Source organism: Stomoxys calcitrans, chromosome 5, assembly GCF_963082655.1.
Source record: "Stomoxys calcitrans chromosome 5, idStoCalc2.1, whole genome shotgun sequence".
Taxonomy (NCBI): domain Eukaryota; kingdom Metazoa; phylum Arthropoda; class Insecta; order Diptera; family Muscidae; genus Stomoxys; species Stomoxys calcitrans.
The window spans coordinates 34859343-34881828 of NC_081556.1; the positions used below are offsets into that span (position 1 = coordinate 34859343).

At 42.3% G+C, this 22486-nt stretch overlaps 2 protein-coding genes across 2 annotated transcripts in view; one reads left to right on the forward strand and one right to left on the reverse strand.

Annotated features, from left to right (window-relative positions):
* The window catches only part of LOC106089588 (metabotropic glutamate receptor 2), a 492052-nt gene that overhangs the window by 155657 nt on the left and 313909 nt on the right, over positions 1-22486 (forward strand). The window lies entirely within an intron of this gene.
* Positions 12323-20598, reverse strand: LOC131997719 (uncharacterized). The gene is made up of 2 exons (XM_059369117.1): positions 20467-20598; positions 12323-13273 (listed from the first exon to the last, which is right to left on the reverse strand). Exon 2 carries the CDS (start codon positions 13265-13267, stop codon positions 12350-12352), a length of 918 nt encoding a protein of 305 aa, XP_059225100.1. The 5' UTR covers positions 13268-13273; positions 20467-20598; the 3' UTR covers positions 12323-12349.

Genomic DNA, 22486 nt, shown 5'->3' on the forward strand with positions numbered 1-22486 from the left:
GATGGCTACGAAGGCGCAGTTTTGTTGTCACAGGCGATTTGCGACTGCGGTGTGAAAACGACCATCGGCGACAACGGGGGGATCAACCGACAATGGTCCAGTTGCTGAATCACAGCCGATGGCGACCGCGGTGCGAAAACGACCATCGGCGACAGCGGGGGGAACAACCGACAATGGCCCAGTTGTATCACAGCCGATGGCTACCGCGGTGTAAAACCGACCAGCGGCGACAAAGGGGGGGATCAACCGACGATGGTCCAGTAGCTGTATCACAGCCGATGGCTATCACGGTGTGAAAACAACCAGCGGAGATATCCACCGACGTTTTACTTTCCCCCAGTCACGAGCTTATGAGAGCAGTGGAGTGTTTATTCGGGCAGGCTCTAATAACCCAAGACCAATAGTAGATTATTTACAAACAGAAAAGTCTTGGTTCCCGGGCGTTTAAACGCTTGACCGCCTCGGAGCTCCTATTTGTAAGTCCTCCACCAGCAAACTGACTCGCTGGGCTACTTGTACGCCGTTTTATACCTTGGCGAGGGGCACACACAGCCATTCACACACGTCGATCAGCTGTCGACAGTGTTGTAGTATAAAAGGCTTCTCATCGTCGTGGCAGATCGTTGTGTTACCACTGTCGTAGTGTTACCACTGTTGTTTGGTTGTGGTATTGCCATCGTTTCCATGTTGGAGTATTGCCATCGCTTTCCCCCTTTCAAAACTTTCTGCCAATTGAACTTTCTTTATACTATAATTGAGATCAAATTAAATTAAGTTCGTGTTGTGGACAAAAACAAGGACACAACTTTTGTCCTCACATTTTTTCTTTAATTCAGTTCGTGTTTGGGACGAAAATAAGGACATGACTTTTGTCCTCACTGTATGCAAGACCAGGCATAGGTCTGCTTGCCGTGGAAGACTGATGTGTCCGGGATAACAGGTCAACACAACACCATCAGCGGGGAGTCCGTTCGGGGCCCCAAGTACTCCGCTACTCCCTTCCACAACATGGTCCTTTGGGGCCGGCCATACTGTCCACTTATTTGCTGAGTTTCAAAGGTGGCAGGACCATCTTTCGTATCTTCTTTGAGACCCACGTAATGGCACTGATCTCTTCCTGGAAGATCCTGCACTCGTCCGGCGGTCTAATTGACATACATATGTCAATTGTCTCTGAGTAAACACCCAGTCCATATTCTGACACCATCCAGGAGCCGTCAAAGGAGACAGAGGTTTCATCCAACTCACACACAGCATGCGCTTACCAATACTCCCTTCCGGGAAAGCGAATCAGGAACAACCACCGCCGCAACGGTCAGGGCGACTGGAAGTTTGAAACCTCCTTAGTGTACCTCCTGCATTCAGTATCCGCCTTCTCTAAGCAATACAAGTTTTCTCAATGTAAACTCAACCGGCGGCGGTGCAGCCCTGAATATAAACATCAAAATGTCTCAAATTCAACATCATCCCCACCCATACCTCATGCATTCAGTATCCGCCTTCTCTAAGCAAGACAAGTAAACTCAACCGGTGGCGGTGCAGCCCTGAGTATAAACATCAAAAGGTCTTAAATTCAACATCATCCCCAAGCCAGTCTGGGGTGTGGATCACAACTCCACTGTTATCCCGATGCAGGCCAGTATCTGTTCTTTTTGAAGTTCCTTGGTCCGTGTACTCTTCTTCACAGCCTCCCACCATACCAGTACTTCATATATATCCAGTATGTCATCTTCGGGCTGACTTCCCACTTAATGCCAAACTTAATGCCATTCTGCAGAAGTAGAAGGCGCTCACCATCTGTCCGTATGTTAGTGTAATTGGAGGCCACCGTAGCGCAGAGGTTAGCACGTCCGTCTATGACGCTGAACGCCTAGGTTCGAATCCTGGCGAGACCATCAGAAAAAATTTTCAGCGGTGGTTTTCCCCTCCAAATGCTGGCAACATTTGTGAGGTACTATGCCATGTATAACTCTCTCCAAAGAGGTGTCGCACTGCGGCACACCGTTCGGACTTGGCTGTAAAAAGGAGGCCTCTTATCATTGAGCTTAAAAATTTTCAGTGGTGGTTTTCCCCTCCTTATGCTGGCAACATTTGTGAGGTACTATGCCATGTAAAACTTCTTTCCGAAGAGGTGTCGCACTGCGGCACACCGTTCGGACTTGGCTGTAAAAAGGAGGCCTCTTATCATTGAGCTTAAAAGTTTTCAGTGGTGGTTTTCCCCTCCTAATGCTGGCAACATTTGTGAGGTACTATGCCATGTAAAACTTCTTTCCAAAGAGGTGTCGCACTGCGGCACACCGTTCGAACTTGGCTATAAAAAGGAGGTCCCCTTATCATTGCGTTTTAACTTGAATCGGACTTCACTCATTGATATGTGAGAAGTTTACCCCTGTTTCTTAGTGGAATGTTCATGGACAAAGTTTGCAATTTGCATGTACAAATTCCTTTTGTTGTCCAATTGTTATCGAATTTTCCAGGAGTTATTTTTCAGTGATTGATTTTAAAAGATTTCTACTACCACATTTTTGTCGATTTTTCTCAAACTTTTTAAAATATTGTTCTTCTATAATAACCCTATACATATCCTCCTTCCATTAAAGTATAAAATTACAGCCATATGTGAAGAGTGTCTCCTGTCTGATAAGAAAATTAACTTTTTTTTCCGCTCAAACGACTTGAACGACATGGAAATTTGAAATTCAATTTCATTGAAAAACTCTGAGATTCATACAATGGCCTTTTTGGCGGGCATTGTTAGGTTTCGTTATTGCGTTTTTATGTCATCTTGAATTAATTTTATTAAAAACGCTACGCCTTTTCTGCAAGACGATGAATCACTTTGCAGTCATGGCTGAGATCTCACCATTAAATGCAGGCCATGTTATTATTGTTGCAAGTATTTTACATAATTTTATTTCCAACACAACTGTATTGAAAAGAATGGGAAGTGGCTTGAGATACCCTTGCCCATACATATCATTAACCCTCTTGTGCACAAGTGGCCCTCCTTACTACAGGACTGTTTTTAATGTCAGACATTTAAGGCTTGGTGCTCAGCAAGCAAGCAGGCAGGCAGACTTGGACGGTTTTATGTTAATTTTTCCTTTCTTTATGGTCCCCTGTTTTCCTTTGCTTCTTATTTGTTGGCAGAAATAATTTCGGCTTAAATTTGGCAAGAAAAACCTTTCCTTGCTGTTCTTTTGGTGTATTGGTGCTAAAGGACAATGTAGGATAATTCCATATAAACTTTTAAGTAATACTAATTTTTTCCCCTTTTTTGTTCTTTTAGAGCTTTAGAATGTTTATGTTATCCATGGTCTCCCCAAATGAAAAATGTTTGCTTTTTTGAGTTTAACACCCACATTTGCAATGTTTTTTTTCCTTCTCCTCCTCTGAGATTTCAAAGAAATGTGTATGCATTTCGTGTTATTGTTATTATTGTAAACAAAATGTTGTTATAATTTTTTTAAAGCTTTTGCGGTTATTTTCATGTTTACAAAGGTACTTCAAGTTCATAAAACTTTGGTCAATATTGTTACATTTTTGTTGCTAATAAATTATGAATTTAAAAATAACCACAACACCAGGCTCAACCTTAATGCAGTGTGAGTTGTGGTGTACTGTTGCCGGTGGTTTATTACTTATGCGCAATCAAAAATTTATAAATTTGTAACGGAATTGATTTTTAATGGCCTCGCTCATGCAACAAGTGATTGTTGATGGTATTAGATTTGAAAAATAAATTGCTGCAAAATTTTTATTGAATAAAATTTATTATTTTCCTGAACAAGTAAAAAGGCGTTAAGTTCGGCCGAGCCGAACTTTGGATACCCACCACATCGGGTATATATGTAAACCACCTTTCATCAAAAACCACCTTTCATCAAAAGCCACCTTTCATCAAAAGCCACCTTTCATCAAAAGCCGGTGAACATATCGAAATATGTTCCGATTTGGACCAAATACTAAGAAGAACAAGTCATTGTTCAATTGTGTATAACAAAATATTGGTTTTTTTAGTAGCTATATCTAAAAATAAACCGATCTGAACCATATCCATATCCATAGACACAGATGTCGAAAAGCCTAACATAAGACACTCTGTCATATTTCAGCGAAATCGGATTATAAATGCGCCTTTTATGGGGCAAAGAGTTTAAATCAAGATATCGGTCTATATAGCAGCTATATCCAAGTCTGGGCCGATTTGGGCCAAATTGCAGAAAAATACCGAAAAGCCTAACACAACTCACTGTCCCAAATTTCGGCAAATTCGAACAATAAATGCGCCTTTTATTGTCCCAAGACCATAAATCGAGAGATCGGTATGTATGGCAGCTATATCCAAATCTGGACCGATCCGGACGATAATGAAGAAGGATGTCGAAGGGCCTAACAAAACTCACTTTTCGAAATGTTGGCGACATCGGGCAATAAATGCGCCTTTTAGGGGCCCAAGACCTTAAATTGCGAGATCGGTATATATGGCAGCTATATCCAAATCTGGGCCGATCTGGGCCAAATTGAAGAAATATGTCGAAAGGCTTCACACAACTCAATGTCCCCACCTAAGTGCCGGTATCTGTTAGACGCGAAAGCCGTGCAATGACATAAGAAATGCTCCAACGTCTCATCTTCTTCCCCATATGCCCTACACATGCCATCACTTGCCTTACCGATTTTGCCTAAGTGAGCTCTTAGTACTAAGTGTCCCGTAACGATACCAATAACTATATTAACCTCCTTCTTACTTACGTTCAGTAATAGACTGATCGTCTTCTCACGATCTGGATCCCCCAAAGGGTTTTCGCCGTCCTACCGGCCGTTTCCTTGTTCCACAGGGTTGCATGCGCATTCGTCGCCCACGCTCTTAACTCGGACTTCATCGAACCGAAAGATTCCGGGTAAACCAACTTTATCGACGGCAGTTCTATAGCAAATAGAATTGTGCCATCCTCAGAGAAGGAGTTAATCTCCTTCTAACACTGCAAGACTGTTCGTAACCTACTGTAACCTGCTTGTTATTGCCCTTACCGCCATTTTACTGTGTATAAAGATGTTCTCATTCGACGTCCTTGCGTTAGTACCACACCACCTAACGCATTCCGTGATCGCCCGGATCTCCGCCTGCAGGACCGTATTATGGTCAGGCAGTCTAAAACAGATCTCAGTCCGTCGATGACTGGCCATAGCGCCTTCGTAGTTCGGCAACCATTCAGCGTGTTCCACCTCGCCGCCCTGGCCATCCCCTCAACTGTGTTCAGTAGCTCGACAAATGACACGTAGACAAAACCGATGACTGGTCCGCACGGAGCAGACGAACCCCACCTGGGGCACTCGTACGCCATCTCATTTCCTGGAATCCCCTCATGCCCAGGAACCCATGTCAGCGTCACATCGAGGGCTCGGAGCCTATCCAGGGATTTTAAACAATCTGCCATGAATCTCGACCTCACCATCCTCGACCCTAAGGCCTTAAGTGGCGCCATACTGTCTAAATAAATTCTGAGTTTGGAAGGCGAAAAACCTCTTACCAGGAAATTTCTTGCGGCCAGTCTCTGGACTTCTCGTACGGTAAGCCCCTTAACAAAATTTCTCTTGGGGCTACTGCAATGGAACAGACCTTTGCCTGAAGAACCATACACTCGCAAGGCAGTCTCAGAGACATACTGATATTGAGTGCATCAGAGTAGATCATCAATCTAGTCCCTGACTCCATCTTGAAGCCATCTGAAAAGATCGAGGTCTCATCCTCCTCAAGCACACCATTCGCCCTTCATTCGTCCTCCATTCGCCCTCCATTCGTCCCTCGAATGTCCTCACTCCAGTCGGCTCTGGTGGCAGGTAGTCGGAGATCCTCCTCAGTCAACCCTCTGTATCCAAAACACCCAGAATCGAACTGCGGCCGCAACCATCCACCTACAGCATGACGAGGTCCCTCAGCCTGAGTGCGACCCTGGCGGCGCAGTTCCAAATATATATATAAATATATATAGGACCCAATGGGCTGCATATCCAGCATCATCTCGAGGCCTGCCTGCGTTGCGGATCTTAGTGCCACTGTGATCCCGACGCAGCCCATTCTCTGGACCTTCTCGAACTCCCTTGCACGAGTCCTCTTTCCTACGGCATTCCACCATACCAGGGCTGTACTGGTCTCACGTTGGCCATATACATCCAATAAATCATCTTGGGAGTCACCCATCGATTCAGCAGCAGCGTATTTATACCAATGCAAATTTTCAGTAAAGTTGGAGGCCACCGTAGCGCAGAGGTTAGCATGTCCGCCTATGACTCTGAACGCCTGGGTTCGAATCCTGGCGAGACCATTAGAAAAAAATTTTCAGCGATGGTTTTCCCCTCCTAAAGCTGACAACATTTGTATGGTACTATGCCATGTAAAACTTCTCTCCAAAGAGGTGTCGCACTGCGGCACGCCGTTCGGACTCGGCTATTAAAAGGAGGCCCCTTATCATTGAGCTTAAACTTGAATCGGACTGCACTCATTGATATGTGAGAAGTTTGCCCCTGTTCCTTAGTGGAATGTTCATGGCCAAAATTTGCAAAACTTAAGTAAAATTAGTATTCCATCTAAATTGATGAAAGGCGATGTCGAAAAAGTGCAGCACAGACAATGTTTATTTCATATCAAGTATTGCTTAGACCGGGATACATATCTCTAAGATTAGCCCTTTTTTGAAAATGTGGCACATTCAACTAATTTGACCTATGGCCATTTTTACTTTAATTTGTCTGTTTGGGTGTTGGTCAGTCTGCTGTCTGTTGGTCTGTTTGTTGGCAACTGCAGCAAATTCAGACTTAAACAACTTTTTTAAGGCAAGTGAACCAAAGTTATAAAACAAATAAAAAAGTAACCATAGCGCAGTTATAGCCCATGCAAAAAAGCATGAACAGCATTTCATTTGAAGGTCTCATTTAAAATCCACTTCATCTCCTTTTTCTCTTATGCATGCAAATTTCCCTTAAGCTCCACTGTTAGTGGCAAATAATTACTTTGTCCCTGAACGTGACCCAAGAAGAAAACACGAAATGCCAAAGAAAATGACACCATGAAGTAAAATTTTATTTTTTCTCTTGTTTTTTGCTAAAAACACAGGCACACACATGCACTAAAGCTCAAGTCATCAAGTTCGTTCCCTTAATACTTGACAGTGGTAGCATTTATTGTACTTTCCCGGCACTTAGGATATTTTACTATGGTTTTCATTGGAAACTGGAAGCAAAAACAAGAACACAAACATTTTATACTGTCATACATCTTGTGTTTGACCCCAACCAAGGGACAAAAACCAAATGACATGATTATAGGCAATGACTAGAGTCTAAGTCAATCTTTAAGACTACAAATCGTAAATCATTGGTTGTAACTTCACCTCACCACACAGGCCTCAGCCATTGTCTTCGGTTCTTTTGGTCATTAATATGTAATGGGGAAACAAAAGATGTTAGCTTCAACCTCACCATTGATGGAATAGTCTATGACTTTGTATGTGTGTGTGGGTGTGTGTGTGTGTTGGTTTGTTTGCTTGTTTGTTAACCTCTATTACGCACATATGTGCTACTTTCCAAAGGACTTTGGTCAAAGGCCAAAGCCCCGAATAGCCTCAAATGTTTTTCTGCCTTTATGATCAGCATAAAATTAATTAGTACTTAGAGTTTATGTTTGCCGAAGTTTAGGGCAACATTTGTTTGTTTTGTTTGCTTTGGACCCATCCTGTGCACAACAATAAGAAGCTTTTAAAATAATTAAGCTGTTCATAGTTATAGGCTAAAAACAAAATTGGGATATGGGCAAAAGGGTAAAGGGACATTGAAGGCATGGACTTAATAGGGCTACGGAAACTTGGCAACAAATCTTCAACATTAATAAGTAAAGAGCTTCTCGTGAAATGAGATTCATTTTGGAAAATAGATTTTCAACCCAAACCAGAGAGCAATGGTAGAAAAGTTAATTATAACAGACAGCATACTTTGCAAATGAGAGTTTTCTTTTTCGCATGAATCTTTGAAGATTTTGCATTGTGAGTAATATAAGGTCGAAGTGTGTTGAAGATGGGTATATACCTGTAATAAAAGTTTTATTCTTTAAGACTGCTAACACTGATGGGATTTAAGTATGCATCAACGTTCCATGACCGTACCAAGCATGATCCAAGTCGCTGCATAATCTGAAATAGCTCCCATAAAAGCCAATCTCCCGATTTGACATTTGGAGCCCCTAGAAGGCGCAATTGTTAGCCGATTGGGCAAACATTTTGCACGTTGTGATCTGTAATGACTTCCACCAGTCTGATTAATATGATCCACATGGGTGTATAACCTGATATAGTCCCATATAAGTCAATCTGCCGTTAGGTTAGGTAGAAAAGAGGGTGCAGATATTAGTCAGCCCAATGCCACCATGGACAGACACCTAAGCCAGTAATCGGCTTGTTGTGCGCTCTAAAAACTATTGGGTTGCCTAAAAAGTAATTGCGGATTTTTCATATAGTCGGCGTTGACAAATTTTTTCACAGCTTGTGACTCTGTAATTGCATTCTTTCTTCTGTCAGTTATCAGCTGTTACTTTTAGCTTGCTTTAGAAAAAAAGTGTAAAAAAAGTATATTTGATTAAAGTTCATTCTAAGTTTTATTAAAAATGCATTTACTTTCTTTTAAAAAATCCGCAATTACTTTTTGGGCAACCCAATATAAAGTAACCTCTAAAAAGAAAATTTTATGTTAGGAATTCTGTGCTACATACAAAATCCTTAATTGTATTCAATACCACTCCCCTAAGTTGGTTCATGTCTGAGTACCTCCACTTAAGTACCGGTATCTGTTGGACGCGAAAGCCGGGCAATGACAAAGGAAATGCTCCAACGTCTCATCATCTTCCCCTCATGCCCTACCGCATGCTATAACTTGCCGCACCGATTTTACATAAGTGAGCTCGTAGTCCTATGTGTCCCGTTATAATACCAATAGCTATACTGACCTCCTTCTTGCTTCCTTTCAGTAATAGCCCCGTCTTCTACCGATCTGGATCCCCCCAAAAGCATTTTCGCCTTCCTACCGACCGTTTTGATGTTCCACAGGAATGCATGCGCATTCGTCGCCCACTCCCTTAACTCGGTTTGCGTCGACCCGAAAGGCTCCGGGTTAACCAAGTTTATTGACGGTAGTCCTCTGGCCTTCACCGCCAAATCGTCTGTATTTTCATTTCCCCTCACTCCGTTATGGACCGGCACCGAATCTCCTTCTTACACTGCAAGATTGTTCGTGACCTAACCTTCCTGGTTGTTATTCCATTTATGGCAATTTTCCTGTCGGTAAAGATGTTCACACTCGACGTCATCTCGTTAGCACAACACCAATTCACGCATTCCGTGATCGCCCGGATCTCCGCCTGCAGGACCTATTATTGTCAGGCATTGTAAAATAGATCTCAGTCCCTGGGTTCTCAATGTAAGCCCCAGGGCCCGTTCTGTCCTCTAGCTTTGATCCATCCGTGTAACATGATCTTCCAGATGGCAATACTAGGATTCCGTGAATCCAAGACTGTGCAGATGGCAGCAGTGCCTCGCACTCGACCTCAAGGTTCATCTCTGGCATCCGATCGGAAACCTCTTTACTTCCTTCCAGGTTTTTTATGGTATGAGCTGCTCCCATCCTCAATCCATTCTTCCATAGCCTTAAGTCTCATAGCTGCAGTGGCTGCCTCACACTTAATCTGTATGTCAATGGGTGGAATATTTAGAATAGCCTCCAGTGCCCTAGTGGGCGTGGACAACATGTTCTCTGAACCTGTTGTATGGTGCTTATGTTGCACTTTTTCTGCATAGCAGCCCACCAAACTACTGAGTCGTAAGTAAGTATTAGTCTAATCACGCTCCTGTAGATCCAGTGGACTATCCTCGGATTCAGGCCCCATTTCGAGCCTACGGCTCGTCTACATAGTGCTCAGAATCTGTGAACCTTCTCAGTACGCTCCTGAATGTGACACTTCCAATTCCGTTTCTAGTAGAAGTTTAAGCCCATAGACCGGCCATAATTATCCGATTGGGCTGAAATTTTGCACGCCAATGACATGACTTCCAATATCGGCGTATAACCTGGTTAGAGGATATATTCATTAATCTTCCAGTAAAACGGCTTTTGGCATTTAGTGATAATGTCGTCTAAGGCTCCCTCTGTGCTTGCAGCGCCATCTGCCCTTAATTTCTTCTCACTCTTGAGAAAGAGATCCTTGTATATGTAGAATGCCATGAATTCAGTGTTAGACAAACTTCACAACTTGGGCAGTGTACACCACAACAAGAGTTCCTTCGCCCTTCTTGCCTCTGTGGAAGTTCTCCCATTTGTTGCCGTATCCTTTGATGAAGGACATCGCCTTAGTAAGGAATAAAAATTACTTCTCTTCTCTAAGTGGAACTATGTGATATCCGAGGACATGGGCAGTGTCCAGCTGCAACATCAAGATATACCCACTGTATGATTTACTGGGCTAAAGCCTCTCCAGGGTTCAACTCCTATTACAGAATCTGCTCATTAATCAGATCACTTATTAGGGACTGTACAATAGATTCACTGCTGATATAGGCGACTGCACCACCTTCGTTGTACCTTCTGGCTACTTTGCCGCAAGAGGCTCCTTACTTTTGTCAGTGCCAATCTTTCCCTTTTCACAGGATTGTGATATATATTTTTGGAAGCCATAGTCCATCCAGAAGGCTCAGCGGATTGTACGCGCCTCTTTAATACCTGTTCCAATTATATTGCACGCCGTTGTATACTAACTGCAGTATCCGCTGCGGCAGGGCTGACTGAATCTTCCAAGAGTAAGATTGGAATTGGGGGTTTTTTTTAAGGCTGTTCCGTCGCATCTGTTCTGCCTGAGTGCCTAAAGTTTGAGGAGCGCCAGGTTTCTGACTTTCTCTGTCAGGGGCAAAAATTCGTTACACAGCACTTCTATCGGGGCACTCCTTCTTGCACATGAGAGCAAAATGGTGGCGGTTCGAATTCTGGCGGGTACATCAGAAAAAAAATTTCGCAGTGATCATCTTTTCCTAATACTGGAGACATTTGTGAGGAATTATGCCGTTTGAAACATGATATTCCAGCCATGTAAAATCTTCTCCCCAAAAAAAGTACTGCGGCACGCCGTTCGGACTCGGTTATAAAAAAGGAACTTTATCATTGAGCTTAAACTTGAATTGGATAGCAATCATGGATATGTGAGAAGTTTTCACCTGTTCTTTAATGGAACAAATTTGCATTTGCAGAGTTAATGCATTCACTTATCGACCTTTTCTCGATATTAATTTTCCAGATTGGTTTTTGATCAAAAAATGGAGGTTTAGACCGCGCGTCATGCATTGCTATATGGTGTTGTGTTCTGGTGGACGGCGCTTCAATACTCAACCGTATCCAAAGGATGGCATGATTATGCATCTCAACCGCACTAAGGATGACACCATCTTATGCACTGGCAGTCAGAAGAAGGTCCACTTTAGAGTATCATTTCTTTGAGAACATGTCTGATTTAACGAATTTGAACATTCGCAAGTGGTTGGGCTTTTTAAAGCGATTTGGATGAAGGGTAGGTGATTGTGTATACAAAATTGGAATCGATCTGCAGGAGATATAGGAACGTCTCATGAGCCAATCACAAAGTCCAAGAATTGTTGTTGGTGATAGACTTTATGGTCTCCGCAAGAAGTAGTGGAGAGTGTATTTCCAAGTATTATATAGGAAGAAAACCAATGGAGTAAAAACAAACAAGTGAGGATGGAATTCAAAACTTTGGATTTATTTACAAAGTTGGATCTTACCAGTGCAAAGATTACAAGCGAAAAAAGCGAGTTGCCTTGTAAAGTTTTGCGGAAGTCTAATTATGACAAGTATGGTTTTAAAGCAAAATGCATTTAGTTAGATTGGCAAATCTAACTAAACGTCAAGTTATTGGTATTTGGGAGTTTTGTGTATTAATATTAGGGGTTGACACATAGGTAGGGAAAATGCAGGGTTTATGTTCATTGTAACATAAACATTCCGCCCCCTCTTGCAGTATCCTGCAATAAAATTTCTCCACATGCATGACATACTTAGACTTGCCTTCAGTTAATTCATTTATACAAATTCAATTCTTCATTAGTTATATACAATATTATGTACTAAGAATCTAATAGTATATATAGATTGATAGGGGTATGAGATTAATAATAGGTTTATATATTCAGAATAGGTGGTTAATACTTTGCTAAATGTCCTTGTGTCATTAGTTTCAAAATGTAATAAGACTTTAATGGTTAAGAGTGAGTCTTGGATATTTCGGACTAGAGTGTATTCAAATCGAGCAATTACCATAGATAGCCCACCCAAAAATAGTGTTTTGTGCAGTCGGTAAACCTGGCCGGCTTAAGATGCCCTCACAAATAACGCGTGAGTAAATGTCTACACCCAAGATGATGTCAACAGGAGAAGACCTGTAGAATTTAGCATCGGCCAGCATAACATTATTAAAGTTTGTTTTGTAGGAACTGGGCAATGACCTTTCTGGCGTATGGATGGAGATACGGCTGCTTACACGGAGAGTAACTTCGAAATTTATATCGGGATCATATACGGATGTTAATGTGATTGGACAAGCGGTTTCCTCATTAAGGCTATATGTATTTAGCCGTAGCTGATTGACGATTTTCATAGATATACGACTGTATTTAGACCCGGAATCCAAAATACATCGGACTTTAATAATTTCCTTAGAGAATTTTATTTGGACAATTGCTGTGGGTAGCAAAGTAATTATATTTTGTTTGAGGATTGTCGACAAGGATACAGTGGATGATTTAGCTTGGGACCCAGAAGCAGATTTAATTTCCGGTTTGGACTTGTGTGGAATTGGATTTGGATTATTTGATCGTGATCTCGAGGAACGGTTCTGATGTGTAGATTCTGTGCTTTGTCTATGTCTATGCAGTGCCTCACTATCTTGCTGAAGCCTGGGATGTAGATGGAGTAAAGAATGGTGTTTTTGATGACAGTATCGACACCCAGTTGTGGTAAAACATCTCCCTTGAGAGTGGGTGTGAGCTAGGCAGTTCTTACAGTACCCATACATATCCACAACCTGGAGGCGCTTGGTGGTATTCATCTCTAGGAATCTCTTACACTTACGTAATGCATGGGGGTGTCTGCATACTCTACACACATATGATCGGTTTCCTTTCGTCGATGAGTGATTTGGTTTTGGATGGTCACGCATATTGAGCTAAGATAAATCATAATCGATTATGTTGTCGTCATGTTGTATATTTTTAAAGTAAATAGGCATGTGAACGAAAAGGGAATCAGGAAGATGGATCGCTGTTTATAACCACGAGTTTGGTAATTGGTCTTGTAATAGCGCCTTTCTCTGTTAAAAGGTCGGCTACACGGACGCGACCATCATTGCCAGGATGAACTTTTATGACTCTTCCTAATCGCCAGGCGTTAGGTGGCATATTTTCTTCTTTTACTACGACCAACATATTCTCACTTAAGTTTTCGGAGGGCTTTTTCCACTTATTTCGTTTATGTAACTCTTTGAGGTACTCCTCTTTCCAACGAGTACAAAAGTGTTGGTGAATAACTTTCAAACGCTGCCATCTATTGATAAGTGACCTAGGAGATTCCTGAATATTTGGATCTATTGGCGTTAAGATAGGAGCCCCTATCAAGAAATGACCCGGAGTAAGTGCGGAAAGAATGGATGGATCTTCGGATAGAGGACATAATGGGCGGGAGTTTAAGCAAGCCTCGATTCTGGAAAGTAATGTTTGAAATTCTTCAAATGTATGCTTGAAATTCCCAGCCATTTTACGAAAGTGGGACTTGAAACTTTTTACCCCAGCTTCCCATAGTCCCCCCATGTGCGGGGCTCCAGGTGGAATAAAATGCCATGAAATATTCTGATGGGCATAGTTGGACTCGACAGCTTGCTGGGTGGTCAGGAAGAAATTCTTGGCAATAACTTTCGAGGCACCCACGAAATTGGTACCGTTATCAGAATGGATGTGGAGAGGACAACCTCTTCTGGAAACAAATCTGTCAAATGCAGCTAGGAACGTATTAGTGGATAGATCTGATGTTCCTTCGAGGTGAATTGCTTTCGTAGAAAAGCATACGAACAAGCAAGCGTACCCTTTAGTAATGCGGCAGGATCGGCTGGCATAATACTTTATGTCAAAGGGTCCTGCAAAATCCACCCCTGTGTGAGTGAATGGTCTAGAAAATTCGGATCTTTCGGGGGGCAATGCGGACATTATTTGCTCCTGAAGTCTGTGCTTGTACACAATGCATGGCTTACACTTATTGATCGTAGTCTTTATCAGGTTCTTAGCTCTTACAATCCAGAATTGTGAACGAATAAGCCTAAGGACTAGTTGATTACCTCCGTGAATCGAAATCTCATGAATGAATTTCACCAACAACCGAGAGTATTGACAATTATACGGAAGGATGATTGGGTGTTTCTCGTCATAGGACAAAGCTGGAGATGAGACAAGTCTACCGCTTATTCTTATGATGCCCTCCACATCAAGGAATGGATTCAAATTCAAAATGGAACTTCCAGAAGGAATCTGTTTCTTAGAAGATAGGGCTAGATATTCGTTTGGGAAAAAGGCCTTCTGCGTCATCAAAATAAGTCGATTTCGAACTAGTTTAACCTCGGAAGTGTATATGTTCTTGTCCTTTCGGTTGAAACTAGACCTAAAATTTGGATGAGTGCGGTAGAAAAAACGATAAACATATGCCATAACTCGGACTGCCCTTGCAAATGAGGAAAATCTTTCGAGGACATCTTCAAATTGGCTGAAGTAGGAAAAATGCACTTGCACACTCTTTCTTTCGATTTCAATCGTGTCCTTCGGATAATCTTCAAGAGTTGGCCAGCTCTCCCCAGGGTCACTCAACCATGGAGGACCATGCCACCACATCTGGTTGGTCGCAATCTCCTCTGGGTGGGCACCGCGGCTTGCCAAGTCAGCAGGATTGTGCTCTGACCTCACATGATACCAGTTTGATGGGCTCACGACCTGAGTGATCTTCGATACTCTGTTGGCTACAAATGTAGACCAACAACTTGGAGGTTTTGCCAGCCACGACAAAACAATCGTCGAATCGGTCCAGCAGAAAATTGTATAATTCTGAATCGGTAGCTCTGGAATCAAATGATCCAGCATTTCTGATAAAAGTGTAGCCCCACATAGCTCGAGTCTAGGAATTGAGATAGATTTCAGTGGCGCCACCTTAGTTTTACATGAAACTAAATGGACGAAATTGGACTGGCCATCACTTATACGGACATAGATAGCAGCAGCGTACGCCTTTTCCGAAGCGTCACTGAAACCATGGAACTGAACGGTACACTGTGGACTAAAACCGACCCATCTTGGAACCTGTATGTTATTAATAGAGGGATAGGCGTGCTGAAACGACTTCCATCTAGGTAATGACTCTGGAGAAATCTCGTCATCCCATTTGGTACCTTCAGCCCAAATGTTCTGCATTATCAGTTTGGCCGTCACAACACATGGAGCAAGCCAGCCGGCCGGATCAAAAAGCCTGGAGATCTGTGAAAGCACTTCCCTCTTTGTATACCTGCAGTTGCTAGGAAATGGCGTTGCAGTAAAGAAGAATGCATCCAATGATGCATTCCAACGTATCCCTAACGTCTTCGTTGTAGAGCGATTATCGAACTCAAGGAAATCTTCATAAAGAAGCTGATCAGATGGAAGATCTGAGAGGATTTCTCTCGAATTAGAGGTCCATTTTCTCATAGAGAACCCCGCCGATTGCAAAGCCTTCATTAACTGGATTCTGGAGTCAATAGCGTCCTGAATACTGTGGGCACCCGCCAAAGCGTCGTCAACATACATGGAATTTCGTAGGATTTCAGACCCAAGTGGGTATAATGAACGTATATCGTCTGCCAATTGCCTAATAGTTCGAATTGCCAAAAAAGGGGCGCAATTGACCCCAAAGGTCACAGTATTGAGTTCGAACTCTCGAATATGCCCATCAGGATTCTGCCGAAATAGTATACGTTGATATGGTCGTTGCTCGGGAGTGACCAAAATCTGTCTATACATTTTCGTTATGTCTCCATTAAAGACGTAGCGATAAAATCTCCACCGCAGTATAAGCACGACGAGGTCCTGTTGCAGCACAGGACCAGCGTGTAAAACCTCGTTCAAACTAGAACCTCTAGATGTAGGAGAAGAAGCATTGAAGACTACCCGGACCTTCGTAGTCGTACTATCCGGTTTCACTACGGCGTGATGTGGCAGATAATAATGTCTGGAACAATCAGATTCGTCTCGGGGAAATACCTCAGTCATATGCCCTAAGGAAATGTAATCTAAAAGGACTTTGTCATACTCTGCCTTGAAGTGTGGATTTCGAATAAGCCGGGCTTCATTCCGATGAAACTGTGCCAAGGCACTATTTCTGGAAGGACCCAAAACTGTCTCCCTTTGGAACTCTTCCCTGAACGGAAGGGTTACTATATACCTCCCTTCGCAGTTCCTTTTAGTCGTTGCAACGTACAAATCCTCGCAAAATTGATCGGCAGGGGATAGGAATGTCTTTCGAGGAAGGTCCTCCACCTCCCAGAAACGTGAAATCTCCTCATTTAAGGAGATTTCGCAAAAATAGGAAACAATCTTGGATATGTGTTTGGGTTCCGCAGGAACTGGTCCTGTAAGGATCCATCCAAACACTGTTTCCTGTGCCAATAATGAACCGCAAATTCCATGCCTTACGCCAGGAAGCATAATGAAGGGGAATAGATCACCTCCTATCAAAATATCAATCTTCGAGCTCTCATAGAACCTAGGATCAGCCAACGGAATATCTGGCAAGTCGGAAATTGATTCAGGGTCAATAGTTCTTGACGGAAGCCTCCCTGACAAATGAGGTACGACAAGTGCCGCCGCAGTGAATCGAAAACTCTCATCTTTACTCGAACCTAATACGAATGAACATTCCCTTTGGACGGAAGCGGAAGTAGTATTGTTCAATCCTAAAATCTCAGCACAGGCCCGTTTGAACGGGAGTTTCAGGTTATGGAACAGTTTCTCAGAAACAAAGGTGCCCTCAGATCCTGAATCCACTAAAGCCCTAGCAAGGTACTGCAAACCATTGTGGCACACCGTGACCAAAGCTGTGCCAAGAAGAACGGCCTTAGACTGGCTGGAAAAGCAGCTCTGTATAATTCCACCTCCGGTGTTAGTGGACTGTATATGGACTGCATTGGTATTGTTCGGAGATGGCGAAGGATTGGAAGCAATATTCGAGTTGGATTGGGTAGGAATTGTAGAATCTTGTTCCCGATGAAGTAGCGTATTGTGGCGTTTGCCACATTTGTAACAGGAAAACTTGCTTGAGCAATTTTTCACGGAGTGCACTTTAGAGAAGCAATTGAGGCAGAGATTGTTTCTCTTTATCTCATTCAATCTCTGATTCTGAGTCATCTCCAGAAATTTAGGACATTTCCGAATCACGTGGCTTTCACCTGTGCACAGTCGACAGTTCGACAGTGTCACCTTATTCTGAAACGTCTTAATGGCTTTGTTACCATCTCTCGGATTGGACTTATCGGACACTTGCCTTGGACTGGAGCAAGCTGACTCCTTTCTGCGGATCTCCGATACAGATTCAAGTGTTCGGTGACGATTCGTCAAAAACAAATCAAAATCAGACCATCTTGGTATCACCGTCTTATCAAGAAGAGATTGCTCCCAGAGCGTAAGAGTAACATCTGGGAGCCGATTAGAACATATAAAGACAAAAATAGGGTCCCAACTCTCAACATCTATAGCATAGAGCTTCAACAAAGAAATGCAACCATTGATATCTCTTTGCAAATTCTTCAGGGCAGTACCCGTTTCGGTCTGAATCAAAGGTAAATTGAAGAGAGTCTTTAGTTGGATATTCACTAAGACTCTTTTGTTCTCGTATCGGGCACACAGGTTCTTCCAAGCAATAGAAAAGTTCTCGTTAGTCAAAGGCACCTTTTTTACGATGTCATTTGGCTCCCCTTTCGTTCGTTGATTGAGATGGAACAATCTTTCAACTGGGGTGAGCCTTGGGTTCTTAATACATATAGCGGTGAACATATCTCGGAAGGTAGGCCAAGCTGGATAATCACCGCCGAAGACTGGGACCTCACAGGGTGGAAGCTTAAAACCTGGTTGTTGAATTGGAATTGAAGTGGGATCGGTGCGAGGAGCGGGCATCTCCTGAAGCAATTCTCCTAAGTGCGCAACACAGCGACAGTATGTATCAAAAGCATTCCTAAATTTGAACTTCACGGTCTCTATCTCGGAAGCGATATCTTCGTTTCCTTTAGATGTCTTAGCATCAGTCTGAGCCTCCTCGACAGCCTCAATTTCGAAGTCGGAAAGGCACTCTTCATATGAGGCCCTTAATCTTTCCCAGATATCTTTGACTTCGTCTTTATGGGTCTCAATGACAAACCTAGACGTTAATTGGGTCCGCTTATCATTCAAATTTGCCTCAAATTCGACCAGTCTATCTGAAAGTCGTATAAATCTATCCAAAGACATGGTGGCAATAAGGACCGATGTGATATGGGCGCGAGATTAATATGGGCTAGACTGGTGGGTCAAGAATTTAGAGTACCGCAAAAACCCTCCTATCAAAGCATAGAAAGAAGGACAAGAATCGTAATATATATGACCCAAGAGCCCAATAGAAAAATATCTATTAGAGACCGGGAGACAAAAATATCCTGTCCGAAAACATAGACCTCCCAATGAGACCCTTTTCGAAGAAACTAAATGCAAAACTTCGATATGTACCACAACCAAAAAAACCTTTCTAGAATTCGATCCAAATGAGTTCCTAAAACCCAAATAATTTCATTTAATTTAATTCAATTTAGTATCAGCATTTACTTAATGTGAAACAAATACTGGTATCTGGACATCCGAGGAAATTGAACTTACGTATATCAACAGCTCATAATATCGCTACGAATTTCTAGACAAAGAACCACTGTAGAATACACGCCAGGCCTATGTAAAGTCATGACGTCATAAGACAGCTGATACAAGAAATTTATATTCAAAGTTCAATGACCCCGAAATGGATGAGAGAATGAAGGCGCAGTGAAAAACAAAACAAAAACGAAGACTCTCTGTATGTGGGTTGAGGTATGGCTTGAAATTCCACTCAAGAGAATGAGAGCTCCGATTACAAACAACCTCACGGCAGTTCACAACGGTGATGGGATTAAGATATTGTTGGGACTTCCAAGCCTGTGTTGGAACTATTACTTCGGAAAGTACTCATCTCGAATAGTAAATAGCATTCCCGTCTATTGCAATACCAATTGTCACAAAGAGATGTTATAGAAAAGATATAAAGCAGCAATCGTATGGAATCTATGTCACAGTGATATGTGCCTGCACTAGTAATACCGATCAGAAGTGGTGTCATCAAACAATTGTACCCCTGTGGTACGAGTTGTCCGCACTGACATATAGTTTCTACTGAAGTAATGAGTGGAAGCAAGACCACTGCCAAGCAAAAGAAATCAATTGGGACGATAAATCCAAAGAGAGTTATTCTCTTATTTCTCCTACTCTCGAGAATATGAAACACAATGAAATTGATTCCAATATAAAATAGAAGTGCACGTCTAATATGGAGCGGGGAGTAGGTGAGATGGGAGTATGGTGCTAAGTACAAAGGAGTAGAGGGGAGGATGGGAGCTGGTGTGCTGTTGCTACAGGAAATTTAGAAACTACTGAGATGGCGGGATGAGAACGATTACAATAAAAATGCAAGCAAATGGATTGATATCAAGATTTGGGGGAGGGGAGAAAGTCATGGAACATATAAAAAGCTGCAAAAAAATACAACATTCATGCATACATATGCTGCATATTACAGTGCACAATGTTTTTCGCATTGGCTACTGACTAAAAATACAAACTCTGGCATCACGTGTAGAAAAATAAGCCCACCGTATTTACACACTTTTAATTGCTTCGGCAAACAATAATTACATATTTCAGTAGGTCTCTGCCGTCCTGAACTGTTATAAACAAGAAACTCACCAGGCAATTCGACATTAACCTATTAGTTTTCAACCAGCCTTCTATTCTTCTACCGTGAACACTGTTTTGTGGACTTAATCTGTTCTTGATGGCACGTGGCGGAAATGACTTATAGTTTATTCAGTGCATTCAAAAAACACGTCGTTCTCTCTCCTTTTGTAGTCACAGCCTTTTTAAATAGATATAATTCCTTTCTTTTCTACATAAATATAATTTCCCAAAGCACATGTGACGTATTTCGCCCTTTCTTAACTAAGCACATGGACTTCCAAACTCACTCTATCACACTTGTTATATGAATGACTAGGGACACAAAAAAGCAAAGTTAACCAACCTGTTTTCTTCCAATGCTGTTGAGTTGAAACGGCGGAATTGAAATCCCAGAGAGTCCTCCAAATATGTACGCAGGTTTGTGTATCCGGTTCGAAGGACCATAAAATGATTGTGTATACAAAATTGGAATCGATCTGCAGGAGATATAGGAACGTCTCATGAGCCAATCACAAAGTCCAAGAATTGTTGTTGGTGATAGACCTTATGGTCTCCGCAAGAAGTAGTGGAGAGTGTATTTCCAAGTATTATATAGGAAGAAAACCAATGGAGTAAAAACAAACAAGTGAGGATGGAATTCAAAACTTTGGATTTATTTACAAAGTTGGATCTTACCAGTGCAAAGATTACAAGCGAAAAAAGCGAGTTGCCTTGTAAAGTTTTGCGGAAGTCTAATTATGACAAGTATGGTTTTAAAGCAAAATGCATTTAGTTAGATTGGCAAATCTAACTAAACGTCAAGTTATTGGTATTTGGGAGTTTTGTGTATTAATATTAGGGGTTGACACATAGGTAGGGAAAATGCAGGGTTTATGTTCATTGTAACATAAACAGTAGGAACTAAAAGACATTTTCCTTCTTTTGTTCCTGTGGTATCACAATGGACGAAAACGTCTAAGTGAGTCTAATGGCAGACTGCCACTTAAACCAAAAAAAAAAAACTTCTGGTCAAAATCACTCCCCGATATTTGGCTTCCAGAGAAAGCTGCAGCTCTACCCCATACGGAAGAGGTCCAATGGATAAATCCAGCTTTTGCCTCCAGATAAACCAGCTCAGTCTTTATGGGGTCAGTGGCAAGTACGTTGGCCTTTGCCAACACAGACAGCTTCCTCAAAATCCCCTGAATGAGGTCGGCAATAGTAGTGAAGAATCAGCCACTTACCTTGATGACATCCGCTTAGGTAACGACCTTCACCCTCGCTCTCTCGAAAGACTTCAGAATCGCTCTAATAGCCAGAAGACACAAAATATGGGTTAAAAGCCCCTCTGTGGAGTTCCCCTACACACTATCTTCTGAATAGAGTGGTAATATCAGTAGATCAAGCTTAGTGCTAGACTTTTTCCAGCTTCTGCATAAGAAAGGCCATCAGCCTCTCCCTTTCGAAAGAACTCAGAATCACATTGATAACCAGAAGCCACAAAAACATGTCCACCAAGGTTGAACTATGGACTGTGATGTTCCTAGTGCTTAGCCAATGTCACTGAGGTATCGCTCGAACCACTTTTTGAATACGGTAGATGGCCATGGCAAGATCGAAATGCAACCCTTAGCCTGCAGTTTCTACACCTCAAATAACGTTCCAAGTTTTCGACGATTGATGCCTGCAGAATCGTACGCCGTACAGGGCTTTGTGCAAAGAACTTTCTGCCTTTGTATTCGTTCCGGTTTGCTAGCAGCCCAATGTTCTGGTTTGCGAGCAGGATCAACTCAACAAAACCCTGAGTTTCGCTTCTGGTCTGGGAACTTTACGTTATCGAATGTCCAACGGAAAAACTCCATAGACTTTTCGCTCGCTCTATCGAAAATTCACTTCCAATGGGCTTTGTTAAACATTAAGTTGATTGTTAATTGACAAACATTGCGTCCATTAATCTCCAGTAGGCTTGGCTGATTTTACCATCAGCTACTGCTCTGTCCACAATGAGCAGCCTCTGCCGCAAAGCACCCAGCTCGTTTCCAAGCACTTAGAGGTTGTAATTCTGGACCAATATGGCTAGAGTAATGACCAAAATGACTGGCGTCTACTACATAAGATTTAGTATGGCCGAACTTAAAGCACTCTTATATGTTTTCAACTCCAAATTAATATTCAGATTTAGGGGCTTACCCTCCCCGTAAGCCATCTCCAAGACCCTTTCTCCTTTGAGCTCTTTCCTTTAAAAGTATTATAACATCGCATAGTGGGCCAAACGAAGAAAAAATTGGAAATAAATCGAAGTAAAAAAATGTTCTGGACATTTGTTGAGGATGACATAGATGTTCAGGAAAATGCGTTGTTGGTCTATATCTTCAACACAGGGT

Excerpts from the sequence above, each read along its gene's own strand:
- LOC131997719 (XM_059369117.1), bottom strand. The coding sequence starts at position 13,267 with ATGCGTGACCATCCAAAACCAAATCACTCATCGACGAAAGGAAACCGA.